The sequence below is a fragment of the Crocodylus porosus genome, unplaced genomic scaffold, assembly GCF_001723895.1.
Source record: "Crocodylus porosus isolate Cpor-Errol unplaced genomic scaffold, CroPor_comp1, whole genome shotgun sequence".
NCBI classification, from domain to species: domain Eukaryota; kingdom Metazoa; phylum Chordata; order Crocodylia; family Crocodylidae; genus Crocodylus; species Crocodylus porosus.
In genome coordinates this window covers 450,059-464,165 of record NW_017728936.1, presented here as the reverse complement: position 1 = coordinate 464,165, position 14,107 = coordinate 450,059, and the positions used below count along the sequence as shown (strand labels likewise).

Below are 14,107 nucleotides of genomic sequence, written 5' to 3'. Positions count from 1 at the left end.
GGGTACTGCATGCATGTGGGGTACGTGTCACAAGCCTGGGCACACCAAAGCTCCTGCCCTCCCCAGGTGCTGAGGAGACCCTGCCAGACCTGCCTAGGCTCAGCCTGAAGGAGAAGATGAGGACCTTAAATTTGATATTACAAGACATGGAATGGCAGTAGGAAAATTTCAAAGAGAGCCCGATGACACAAACAAAGGATGACATGCAGATAACTTTGGAAGGGACATTTGGAATCTGCCAGGTATGGGAAAAGGCAACAGGCAGAGAGGCTAGAGAGAAAAAAGCTACAGAATGGTTTTGTTCTCAGTGTCTAAACAGCATGTTTTATCCATTATATCACAAGTACTTACGGGTGGGCTACCATCATAGGAAGAGCAGTCTCCTGGATCTTTGATGGTCTGTTGAAACCCATGGCATAAACCCCACGGAGTAACTCCTCCTTTCTGTCAAAAGAAAGATGAATGCATTACAAGCAAGTGACTGAGATACCTAAATTATACATATTAGGGTAACAGAACAAAAAGCATCCAAACTCACTCCTTCCTTATTCTCATTTTCTCCCAAAAGATTTTTGTTCGTTTTGTTATTCCCCAATGTTTTGTGTAAATAAGCAGTAATAGCTGAATCAAAATGAACAAAACTCTTCCATTTAAAGTTTTCATAGATTCATAGATGTTAGGGTCGGAAGGGACCTCAATAGATCATCAAGTCCGACCCCCTGCCTAGGCACGAAAGAGTGCTGGATTCAGATGACCCCAGCCAGATGCCTATCTAACCTCCTCTAGAAGACCCCCAGGGTAGAGGACAGCACCACCTCCCCTGGGAGTTCATTCCAGATTTTGGCCACTCTAACTGTTAAGAAGTTCTTCCTAATGTCCAGTCTAAATCTGCTCTCTGCTAGCTTATGGCCATTATTTCTTGTAACCCACAGGGGCGCCTTGGTGAGTAGAGCCTCACCAATTACCTTCTGCGCCCCCTTTCACCACAGAGAAGCCAAGTTAGTTACCAGTGACAGCTGCATATATCCAAAATGCATCCTGTTAAAAGTGTTGAGTATCAGTACCTTACATAGGTAGGCAGCCATTAGTACAAATATTTTTAGTGAGAAGTAAGATCAATTACTTCACCTTCCACAGAAATGCAACTGCTTCTGGATACATCTTTATTAGCACTATCAAAAATCAAAGAAGAGTTCAGGAAAAGAAGAAAACAGTCTATTAACTGCAAAATACAAGGGGAGTATGAGGAAGCTTGAATGCAACAGCCAGTATAAGAATTGTATTAGCTAGAGGTGCACTGATACATCAGTCTGATATCGGATCAGCATCAATATAAAAAAAATTTTCTGTGTCGGAAATTGGCCCGATGTGGCTGATAATTTGTCTAATAAATGCCCATGCCTGCACGCAGGCTGTAGGCAGTAAGGAGCACAACCCGGCAGTGTGGAGTGCTGCGTGCAGCTGGTAAGTCTGGTGTGGGGGGAGGGGAGATGGGTGTGTGTGGGGGTAGATCAAGGCCTCCGCAGTGAGGGAGGGTGTGGGGTTGGGGCTACCCAGCCGGGGCCAGGGCAGGATGGAGGCACAGCTCTTTTGGGGGGTGCAGAAAGGGAGGAGGAGGGGCAGCTCCTGCTGCTGTGCTCGGCTTATCCGGTGCTCACCTGAAGGCTCCCATTGCTGCTCCCCTCACTCATCTAAGAGGGCATGGAGGGGGTGTGTGCCCCTAGACCTGCGTGGGGTGGGCTGGGACCAGGCTCTTCCCAGCCAGGCAGATCTGCGGGCACACCCCTCAGGGCAAGTGGTGGGAGCTGTCAGATGAGCATCGGACGAGCTGCATGCAGGGGCAGGAGCCGTGCCCCCTGATGAGCTGTGCCTCCATCTTGCGCCTGTCCTGGCCCCAGCCTGAAGTTGCAGCCTACCCCATGCCACACATATTGGGGGGGGCACATGCCCCCACCCCAATGAGCCATTTGCAGCTCTGTTCCATGCCCCTCCCCATCCCGGCTGGTCAACACCTGTCCCAGCCGCAGCTCCAACTCCATTCCCTCCCTCACTTCAGGGACCTTGATCTGCCCTACCTGACACCCTTTCCCTCCCTTTCCACCATACCAGACTTACCAGCTAGACGCAGCTCTTCAAGAGCTGAGTATTGGAAATCAGATTGGTATCGGCCGATACACCTCCTTAAAAATTGGCCATTGGTATTGGCCCACCCCTAGTATTAGCATATGTGAAATTACCTGAACCATATAAACATAAACAGATACTAATCTTCTTCTTTTAAAAAATAAAATAAAATAAAATCAAACAGACAAAATGGTTTGCTTAACAAACCAACCTAGATAAGGCACTCAGTTAAGGATCAAGAAGTCTTGTAAGTCTAAAAAGCAACTTCTATACCAAAGTTTTCCTGTTGGAATCAGCCCCTATTGCTGACCACCACGCAAAGGAAACCCCACATTCAACTAAGCTACAACAGTATGCCAAACAAAATTTGAGGCAACCACTCCATCTCCCAAACCACCTTTACCCAATTACCTACCTAAAAATAGTTTGGGGAACTGCCTCTATTTAAGAAACAGGTGTTTAAGGATACAAACATGCTTTAAAAAGAGGGGTACAGTTTTTGGGCTGATACCAATGGCCAATTTTTAACGAGCTATGTCAGTGGGTACTGATCCGATTTCCGATACGTGACTGGGCAGCTTGGAAAGCAGCATCCAGCTGGTAAGTCTGTTGTGGAGGAAGGGGAGAGGGCAGGGGTGTGGGGTGTAGACAGAGGCCCCTGTGGTGAGGGACAGAGTGAGGCAGGCACTGCACAGCCAGGGCGGGGCACAGGATGCTGCTGCAAGCAGTTCATCCAGAGGGTGCAGGGGGGGTGGAGGTGGCAGCTCCTGCTGCTGCATGCACCCTGGGAAGGCATGGGGGGGAGTGTTCCCCTGGCTTTGCATGTGGGGTGAGGGCAGGCTTTTGCTGTGGGCTCAGGCTGGGGCAGTGCTGGGCTCTTCCCGGTCAGGGAGGGCTGGACCGGGCTGCGCTCGGGGCAGGAAGGGGGTTGGGGTGGCTGCAGCCCAGCTGGAAGAGCCCAGCACCGACCCAGCCTCAGCACACAGAGGTAGCCTGCCCTCACCCCCATGCAGATCCGAAGGCACATGCCCCCCCAGGCCCTCCTGATGCTGCACAAACCCCAGGAGTGCCCCTCCATCTCCTGGATGAGCTGCTCACAGCTCCGTCCTGCTCTCCACCCTGGCTGTGCAACACCTGCCCCTGCCCCACTCCCTCCCTCACCACTGGGGCCTCGATCTACCCCCCTCCCCAACACCCCTTCCCTACCACAGACATACCAGCCAGACCCGGTTGCTCTTTGCTCTGCCAAGCTATGCTCCTGGCCATCTGCATGCACAGGGCATTTATCAACCACATTATCAGCCACATCAGCCAAAAAAAAGCCAATTGTCAATGCAGTCAATTTTTCTTATATTGGTGCTGATCCAATATAGGACCAATGTGTTGGTGCACCTCTATTTAAAAATATTTTGCTTTTCAGATGCTTAAATGTCTTAGTTCAGATACTGCTCCACCTGCTATATATGCCATTCTGCTGAGCAGACACATGGCTACACGCAACCTTTTTAAAAGTGTTCTTTGTCCCCTACTGCAAAACACATCATTGCCCAGCTCCTCTTTCAATTGTATACAATTGTCTGGAAATCCCACAGCTGTCACATGTACTACCCAGATTATTATAAAAAAGGTACCTTGCATAGCATGTTCTTATCATTTCAGTTTTTAATGTTATGAGGACAGCAGCTCAACTGCTGTGTCAGCTGCATTAAGCTGCAACTCTAGTTGAACAGAAGCAGACGAAAAGTTACCACCACTACTTCCTACTGCACACTGGGGTTTCCTTGGAAACCCTGCATCCACAAAAATAACTATGTCTCAGTATGTTTGTGAAATATCTGTGATCCAAGAGTACTGCATATGGTCTGTATGATAAGACACATTAACTATACAAACAAACTGTGTATTTTAGTATACATATTTACCAAGGTTTAAACAGTTTCCAAACATGCCTGTAGGATGTTTTATTTTCCAGCTTGTCAAGAAAAAAAGAAAAATCCACAGTCTTTTCTAAGGTGCTTATATCACTACTATATTTTAAAATTATTGCTGCAATACACTGGGTAACAACCATGAGTGGAGTCTGGTAACTGAAGGTAAAAAATCAGATATAAATATAAAGCAACAGACTGGAATAGTCTTTGCACATCTTTCTGATGTTTGCGGTAGCAAGGTTTTTGCCCAGGTTTTCAAGATTCATTCCCGATTTCAAGGAGAATGAACAAAAATAATAATAAAAAAGTAAAGGTCCAAGGCCCTTGGAACTCCAAAAACCAAAATATAGTCAAGGCACGTCAGTGTCTTCGGTCAATAGCACACAGAATGAAGTGGCTGGCACCGCTCTTTAGCAACCGTTGACTTCCCAGCCCAAGTGATTGTGAACCCACCCATGAAGACCTGGGTCAATAGAGAGAAGCCTAAAGCACAAGCCCAGACTGGTCTCTCTGGTGCTGCAGCATGTTACCTACTCTGCCACCACACCCCAGAATAAGTAGTCACCACCAGTCTAAGGATGCTTTTGTTCTGATCTGCCTAAGTACTCACAGATGCAGTTCTTCAAACGTTTTCACTGAGAAGAGAGGGGAGCTTGGGTCTCGTTGCAGGACTTCAACCCGATGACTGGATTCTACCAGAGACTTCCTTATCAGCTTGTTTAAAAGTGAATTTTCTGCTAAATCCGCTAGGTAAACATGAAAAAGAAGAAATGAAAAAACTGCTTCCTCACCTGGTAGGTAGTGTAATAACCAAGCTGTGACTTCTGTGAGTGCTACAAAGGGAGTGTTGTACAAAGTGAAAGTAAATACTAGCCCCTTGAAAATAAAAATGAACTCAACATGCATAAGGTGAAGAAGCATTACAGAGCTGACATGATTCCCCAGGGCATCCCCTCAAGACTCCTGGGATGTGTGCACTTCTTTGCAAAGGGGGAAAAACATTGCAGTAGGACACCAATCAGACAATACAACCAATGAAAATGAAAAACACCTTTGACGTAATAAATGAATTCAATATTAAGGGCTTGAATTATGTTAGTAAGCAGGAACAGGGAACACTTACTCGAGAATGAAAAAGTTCACAAGGAGTTAGTCAGTAGTTTCTCTTATAAAGAACTCCATGTGCAGATATGTCCTTAAAAATAATTATAGTTTCATGCTGCTCAGACCACTTGAGAGATAACACATCTACACAGTTTCTCAGGCAAGTCAATGTTTAAATAACTGTGCCAAGAACAAAAATAATAAATGCTGCCTCAATCCCAAAACCAGGCTTTTTAGAACTAGCAAGTTTTGTTTTGGTTCTTTTTTTTTTTTGTGTGGGGGGGGGGGGGGTAGAGGGAGACAGGGCAAGGTTATAGGATATGATTATTTGCCAGAAGCCCATGAACAGCTTGCTATTCCTGACAAAATTTGGTCTTGTCAGTCCTATATTAAGGGTCTACTGTCTTGTCAATGAATCTCTAACTCCTATTGTAGTAATCAAACTTTGGAGACAAACTGCAGGGGAAGAAAGTGAACCTACTAAATACTTCACCATTAAAATTATCCAGAAAATGTTTAAAATGTTTTAAAATCAACAAACCATAAATTCAGAAATGTTAGAATCAAGGCTGCCTGTACAATGTTAATTTAGTTAATTTAGATATATGCCCTTTCCAGGAATGAGGAAAACAATAGCTGATATGAGCTGAAGCTCCTCCTACAGTCAGACCCCATTTCCTTGATAGGCTACCACATAAAGGAAAGAAAAAGAAACAGCAAAGACAGAAAATACAGAGGCTGCTGCTGGTGCAGACTCTTGCCTATAATTCGAGTACTAGAAAAAGGTGGGCTTGGTCCCTAGTCTTATCAGCTGCTTGAGACTTGGCAAGCTTGCACCAGCACTGGGTTGACCTTATTTCTTTTGACCTTGTCTCTGTAAGCCTGTGACCAAAAACAAAGTGAAGCAGACTCCACTGACCATGACAGACTTAACACAAAGCAAAGAAATGGGAAGAAAACAATTTAACTGGGGAAGAAAAGGGTGACAAGGAAGGGACAGATCAAAGTTTCCTGTTCCAGGTTTTGTTCAAGACTTCACTGGTTTCACCAGCTTCAGCTGTCACATGGGTCTACCTCTCTCTATCAATCAGTACACACTAGAAACAGGGGGTGTCTATGCATCTTCTGAGATTGGGGGGAATCTTTAATTAGAGTGGCTCCTGGACAGCTATTTTAATTAAAACACCACAGCATCACAAGTATTAAGCATCCACATTTCAAAATGGGCACCAGGGGCACTTTAACTAAAGTTCATTCAATGAGTTTTAGTTAAAGTTTTAGTTAAAGTGCCCCTGTAATTTACTGTGGCACTCACTCGAGCATTTCGCCTTCTCCAGCCAGTCAGGCACTCCTGTCCCCTTGTGGGTTGGCAGCTTGCCCTCTGGCGCAAGTCCTTAAGGCCCCCAGGGGTTCTCACCTGCCATGACTTGGTTGGAATGGTTATTAGTGGGAGGAAGTTCTTAGGTCCTGCCTCCCATGGTTCACTCTCTGATCTCACATGCAGGTCTTTGGTTTTGGGGCTCCACCTCCCCTTCACCCCACCTAACACAAACCAAATGAGATGTTAAGTCTTGGCTGAGGCTACCTGTCAGTCATCAACCACGGCTGGGCATTAGCCCCTATTTTCAGCCCAAGTTCAGAAGGTTTACTGTCCTTATTGGGGCCTCAAGTTGGCCTGACTCATCTACTCTTCTACCCTGGGATGCACCTTACTTCAGGTCTCTCTCCTCCAGGGCTACTCATGGGTTTTAACACTCCTCTGTTTCTCCTCTCCCTGCAGGCTCACCACTGTCTCAGTCTCTGTCAGTGTCATCTGGGATCCACAGCTGCTGGAGAGGTGAGTATCCTGGCTCCTCCAAGCCAGCTTTAACTGGGCACCCCAACTCTTGGGGTTGCCACCACTTGCCTCTGCTGGGGCATACAGGCACTTCCCATTGCTCTGGACACTCAGGAAGATCCACTTCTGGTCCTCCCTGGATGTTGGCCAGCGGGGATTTTATATCCCTCTACAAAGCATGCCACCAGCACCAGGGGGTGTTTTTGATCTTTGGCAGCATTCTGCTGCTACCGCTTTTCCTGCTGCTTTTACGCTGGCAGTAAGATTATTCTCGTGGCGGCATCCCCACCACAGTCCCCACAGCCATTTTGAAACACAGGGTGCTTAATACAAGTGATGGTGAGGCATGCTGGAGCATTCTAATTAGAACACTCCAGCAGACTCGATTAATGGTCTAATAGATGAATTAGGATGTACAGGCACCCTAAGTGACAAGAACCCAATGGAGTCTCAGGGATCCTAGGACTCCAGGAGAGTGGGGGAGGGGTGGAAGGAACAACAGTCATAATGGTGACGTTTTTTCCTTCTAGTCCACCCATGCGTCTGGTACATGTATCCTATGAAGCTTTGGTAAGTAAGCATTTTGTCCACTACCTTCCAACACACCAATTTCCATTTCCTGAATTTCAATCCCTCTCTCACCTTGCTTACAAGACATGTTCTCAGTGATACTATGGTTTGTCATTAGGAATTTTCATTTGAAACTGGTTTGTTTTGGATTTTTACCAATTTTTATAAACATTTTTATGCATTAAACTAGGGGGACTTCTGCTGCATTGGACAACTTAAAGAACAGGACTTTGCATAACAGGTCTTACCATTTCTTTGCATCAGCAAATATCTGTGAAACCTACTGGAAAAGTTTCCATTTGCTTTTAAGGTTACTCTATGTAGGAATTGATTATCCACTGCTACTATGTCCTTAGCTTAAGTGGCAGAGATGGGTCCAAAGGTTTCACCACTACTCATGAACACATGGGGAAGGCGGAGCCAGCAATGCCACAAAATTAAATTTGGAGGAGGGAGAGGAGGTATTTTTCTTTTTTTCTCCTCCAATTTGCTAACTAATCTGGAAAGTTACACACAAGAAGTTACATTAAAAGAACATTAAGATTGCAAAATTAAGTTAGATGTACATGATTATAGTCATACTGCACAATCACAAGCCAGTTTTTCCCCCACAGGATACTGTCAGTAGATAAGACTTCAGAGAGACCAAGGCAAATTGGAGGACTGGACCAAAATAAATCTCATGAGGTTCAATAATGACAAGTGCAAAGTCCTGTATATAGGAACAATCTCATGCATCGGTACAAGCTGGGGGCTAACTGTCTGGGCAGCAGTTCTGCAGAAAGGGACCTGGGGGTTACAATGGACAATAAGCTAAATATGAGCCAACAGAGTGCCGTTGTTGCCAAGAAGGCTAATGGGCTGCATTGGCAGATGTGTTGCCAGTAGATCAAGGGAAGTGATTATTCCCTCCTATTCAGCACTAGTGAACCCACATCTGGAGTACTGTGTTCAGTTTTGGGCCCTCACTACAGAAAGGAAATGGACAAACTGGAAGGCAACAAAAATGGTTTGGGGGCTGGGGCAAATGACTTATGAGGAGAGGTTGAAGGGACTGGCCTTATTTAGTCTGGAAAAGAGAAGACTGAGGGGGGATGTAATAGCAGCCTTTAATTACCTGAAGGGGAGTTCAAAAAAGGATGGAGCTGTTTGTTTTCAGTGGTGGCAGATGACAGAACAAGGACCAATGGTCTCAAGTTGCAGCAAGGGAAGGTTAGGTTAGATTTTAGGAAGAACTGTCTCACTAGGAGGGTAGTAAAACACTGGAACAGGTTACCAGGGAGGCTGGGGGGCACGGTGACCACCTGTAGACAGAGGCGGTGGCAGTGATGAGTCGCAAGCTCCCACAGGCAGCCACGATGGTGTTGGCAGCAGGGGCGGACTGATCAGGAAGCTCCTGCAGGTGGCAACAGCAGTGTTGGTGGCGGGGGACAGGTGGCAAGCACCGACCAGTGGTTGGCAACCACCCGCAGATGCCACTGTTGGCAGCAGCCAGCAGCAATCAGGGGCTGGCTACAGACACCACCAGTGGCATCAGCACCAAGGGGGGGATGGCAAGCAGCGACCACCCTCAGGTGCTGCTGGCAGCATCAGCGGCACTTTTTGCAAGGGGTGCACTGCCAAGCTCAGGGGGTGCACATATACCCCTACATGTCACCAATGCCCACAGAGGTAGTGGAAGCTCCATCCTTGGAGGTTTTTAAGACCTAGCTAGACAAAGCTTTGGCTCAGATGATCTAGTTGGGGATGGTCCTACTCTGAGCAGGGGGTTGGACTAGATGACCTCCCAAAGTCCCTTCCAACTCTAACTTTCTATGATTCTAAGACAGACTTGTTCTGGAGATGAGTCAGGATGGTATAGCGAAGAAAGTTATTTGCAAGAGCCCTAGCCCAGTGCTTCTCAACCAGGGTGCTATAAGACCCCCTCAAGAGAGTTGTGTCACAAGCACCATGGCAGTGGCCAGGTAAACCTGCCCTGCACGCAGAGCTGTAGCACATGAATGTTCCTCCCACATTGGGGTTCTCAGACAACTTTATTCCTGATATCTTCCTCTCCTCCACCAAACTCCAGCACCAGCCTCTTCCCACCCACACTATGGTCCAATCTACTTTTTCCTTGTACAAAACTCTTGTCCCTCTGCACTCAAGTCATCTTTCCCATACTGCCTGGCCACCAGGAGGGGGATCACCGAGATCACAGAAAAGCAGTCTCAATTCTATTTCAGTCCTCAGCTCACCCAATTTGATAGAAAATGCCAGGCAAGTCCTGCCAAGCTCCTATAATCCTGTGTTCAAGCCTACTCAATGCAGAGAATCTCTGGACAATTTCTCTGCAGTAAGTCTCTGCTGAGCATGTGCAAAGTGGCATTATTTTCCCGAGCAGTACAACAGAAGGCAGATCTGTAACCCCAAGCCACCTTGCACAATCAGGTTCCTGCTCCAAAGCATAGGGTGAAACAGCTTTTCTGCAAAGCTGTTAGTGGAATTTAACATAACAGAACAATGTATTTTCCCCTAGCTTTGTGAATGGTTTTGGAAGAAATGAAGTCAGCCTTGGACAGAAAAAGAAAAAACCTTTCAGTCCAAACAGTTAACATTAGGCTATGTAAGAAACAACTGAAAAGAGCTACATCTTGCAATGGGATGCACCAGACAACCATAATAGATGCTCTGCTTTCTCCATTCATAATAAACTTTCCTGACTACATAAATATATTTCCAATTAGTGCGTGATGCATTAGAACGGCTGTGGGCAAAATATAACCTGCCAAAGGACTCTATACAGCCCACAATGGGTCCCTTGGCCCTGCCTGGCCCAGGTGCAGAGGGCAGCCCAGGCTGTGGCACATGCAGCTGGTCCCACTGCCCCCCAAGCACATCAGCAGGGCTGGGGCAGCACAGCTGCTGGACTAGCTTCCTGGTAGTCTGTGCAGCAGCTGTTCCTTCCAGTTGCCACTGCCAGGCACCTGACCCATCTGCCCCACATCCACCACCAGGGCATCAGATGGAGCAGGTGGGCAGGGTCTCCATGGATGCTGACTTGGGAGTCATGTGGGCCAGGCACTTGGTTGGGCAGACTGGGCTGGGACCATAGGCAGGCAGGGAACATCCATGAGTAGGACAGGCAGGCAGGGCTGGGATCAGGATCTCGGGGTGGTAACAGCATGGGACTGGGGCATAGGGCAGAGTCACGCTCCATTGCCAACACATCCCTGAGATGAGCGCCAGTTTTGCAGGCAGAGGCAGGGGAAGCAGATCATGGCTCTGTCCCAGGCTCCAGCCCCACACTGTCACCACTCCAAGGTCCCAGCCCCACCTACTTGTCCCACTCCCAGATGCCTCCCCCTGCCCCCCCCCCCATCCCATCCTCCTGGCTGAGCACTCTGCCCTACAAGTCCTGAGCCGGTCTCATGGAGACCCTGGGATCACCAGTGACAGCGCAGGGTAGGGCCGGGCCCTAGAGGTGCACCAATGCATTGTTCTGATATCAGATCGGCACCAATATAAAGAAAATTGACTGTATTAGAAATCAGCCTGATGTGGCCAACAATTTGGCTGATAAATGGCCCATGCATGCGTGCAGCTGCAGCACAGCATGCAAACAATGAGGAGCACAGCCTGGCAGCATAGACAGCTGCATGTAGCTGGTAAGTTTGGTGTGGTGGAAGGGATGGGGGGAGGGAAGGGGTGTGGGGGCATAGATCAAGGCCCCTGCAGTGAGGGAAGGAGGGGCGCTGAGGCAGACACTAGCCAGCTGGGTTGGGCATGGGATGGAGCCATGGCTTGTGCAGGGAGGCGGGGGGGCAGCTCCTCCTGCTGCACACACCCCTGGAGGGCACATGTGGGGGGCATGTGCACCCCAGATCTGGTGTGGGGTGGGGCCAGGCTCTTCCTGGCAGGAGGAGCCGGATTAGGCCAGGCTATGTTCAGGACAGGTGTGGTACTGGGAGGAGGTGTTGGGGGGTGGGGGGGCTACAGAAAATTTGGGGGTGACTGCAGGCCCCACCCCTTTAGCCCCCTCCCAGTGCCACCACCTACTCCAAACGCAGCCTGGCCCAGTACTTCCCCCTGCCAGGAAGAGCCCAATGCAGCCCCAGCCTGCGCAGATCTGGGAGTACACACTCCAACCCCCCAATGCCATCCCAGGTACGCTTAGTGGCAGAATCCACCTCCCATTTGCCCCAGATGAGGCGCGACTCTGCCCCATGCCCTGCCCCAGCTGGGCAGCCTGCCCCGGCCCCACTCCCTCCCTCACCACGGGAACTTTGATCAGCGTTCCTTCCCTCCCCTTCCACCACAACAGACTTACCAGCTGCATGCTGCTAGGCTGTGTATCAGAAATTGAGCTGGTATCAGCCGATGTGCCTCCTTAAAAATTGGCCATTGGTAGCAGCCTCAAAAATGCCTATCAGTGCACCCCTACCAGACCCTAGGGCACAGCCACTAAGGGAGTTTTTGGGAACTGTTGTGGGCAGGGAGGAGGGGCAAGTGCTGACCCAGCCTGCAACAGCTCACCAAAGCTCCCTAAGTGACCCTCTGACTCAAATAATTGCCAACTCCTACATTAGAAGGTAGGGAGGTGGGAAGGCGGACAGCTGTACTCATGGCCCGCCTTGCTTCAATGAAGCTCAACTTACATAGCTCATTGCTCAATGCAGCCTAAATGGGAAATCAGTTATGGAAAGTGTGATGCATTTCTTTTGAAAACCTATCATTTTCAGATATATAATTACATGCATGCTCGAGACTAATTTCATCTTCTTAAGTGTCACTCTCATTTTCTACAGTGACTTTTTAATGGCACTGTCACCATTACATAGCACCTTTTATATAAACTTTACCAATTGTAAATGTTAAAACAGGAATCACTCAACCAAGCGGAGAAATAAACTGAAACCTAACAGCTTGTTGATCAGTATTCAGGCTAGGAAAAAAAGGACACTTTGGGGGTTAGCTAAGGTAACCAGAATTTCTCTGACTTTAAAAGGACTAAAAAAATTACAGCCTGCATCCCTTGTCACCTTGTCCACATATTTGAAGCAAAGCCCATGATTCTTCTATTAGACCAACTTAAATAGCTGGAGAAAAAAATTTTAAAGCAAGCTTTTGGATTTAAAAACCCTTCATCAGGTTGGCTGCTTTTGCCAGAGGCCAGAGTCTGGGCTGGTATGCATGCAAGACAGGCAGTCAGTGAAAATGTAAATTGAGTCACTGGGTGAGAACAGACTCTGGATTCTTTACTTTTCATTCCATCCAGGAAGAGCACACACCAACTCCAAAACTTCCTCAGCCTGACAAAGGGTCTTTAAACCTGAAAGCTTGCTTTAAAAATGTTTGTTTCCAACTATTTAAGTTGGTCTAATAAAAGATAACAGATTCACCCAAAGAACCTTGTCTGCCTATGTCCTTAGACCAACCCGGGTACAACGTACACCCCTGATTCTTCTGTCTTTTACACTATTGGAGTGGTTAAATCTAATAAAATACCTTATGAGTTGACTAACAAACAGTCCCCCAAGCACTGGGGTTCCTCATGAACACATCAACGTTGTACTGATGTACCATTACCACTAGCAAAAAGGAGATTGAAATTCCTCTAATCTGAAGAGCTGAGAAAACAGGACTCTTACATACTTCATTGGCACGGCCTAGTCACTAGATGGGAGTACAGAGTCATTGCGCACGTGCTCCCACGAAACCAAGACATGGCCAGCAAGCCCGCACTTCATGCTGAAAAGACAAGACAATTCCCCTTTAAACATGAAAAGCTTGGAAAAGATGTGCTATTCCCACCTTCATCATCATCATCCTCTTCTTCTTCTCTATTAGTTGTAGTTCTGTTTCCTTGGAGGGGGGGAAAATGCAAGATGTAAATGGCAATTTACAGGCTTATAACCCAGTGTTAGCTACTTTAGATACTTTAGATGTAGTTCAGCAGAAGTGGGTCGTTACAACTGTGTACTAAGAAATGTGGAGGTGGTCATGTACAAAAAGGGACTCGTCAAGGCAAGAGGAGTTTCCAGCCTAGGTGTTACTACTGCGGCAGTAGCCAGTGGTCAAAATCATGATGCTTAAGACTGCAAGGTGTCTATTGCCCACCCCATTTTCTCACTCCAGGTGACCAGAACCAGATTCTCCCTCTGCATCTGTGCTTTCCCCAAGCCAAAACAAGAATCCATTTTTGGATGGCTCACATAACCTTGCTTTCAACGGTTCAAGCCACAAGGGAAGACTAGAGAAAAATCAAGTTCCCCTTTAAACACGTGAAATTCCTGATTTTTAACGGTCACAGCAGAGACCGGTGAAATGCTCCGTTCACACAGAGGGGCCCCGAGACCTTACCCGGGCGCGGGGCCTCTCCGAGCACTGGGCAGCAGCGGGGCGTTTCCCGTGTCCCTCAACATGGGGCAAGGCCCAGAGCAGCAGAGGCCCGGGGGGCATGTACAGCGCGGGCAGGACGAGGAGGCCCCCGCGTCCGCGGCAACCCCCGGCCCGGCCGCACCTACGGAGGCCGGGCGTTCAGCGCAAGGCCACGCGGCCG

At 48.0% G+C, this 14,107-nt stretch overlaps 1 protein-coding gene across 2 annotated transcripts in view; it reads right to left on the bottom strand.

The window, feature by feature from the left end:
• The window catches only part of DDX25 (DEAD-box helicase 25), a 35,745-nt gene extending 22,306 nt beyond the window's left edge, over nucleotides 1–13,439 (bottom strand). The window contains exons 1-3 of one of the 2 annotated variants that reach the window (XM_019546944.1): nucleotides 13,360–13,439; nucleotides 4,666–4,801; nucleotides 352–444 (exon numbers count right to left, since the gene is read on the bottom strand). In XM_019546944.1, coding sequence (XP_019402489.1) covers nucleotides 352–413 — 62 coding nt within the window. In that variant the 5' untranslated portion in view covers nucleotides 414–444; nucleotides 4,666–4,801; nucleotides 13,360–13,439. Of the gene's footprint in view, nucleotides 1–351; nucleotides 445–4,665; nucleotides 4,804–13,359 lie in introns of both variants that reach the window. The other variant, XM_019546945.1, reaches the window with a different exon arrangement.
• Nucleotides 13,440–14,107: the final 668 nt, after the last annotated feature.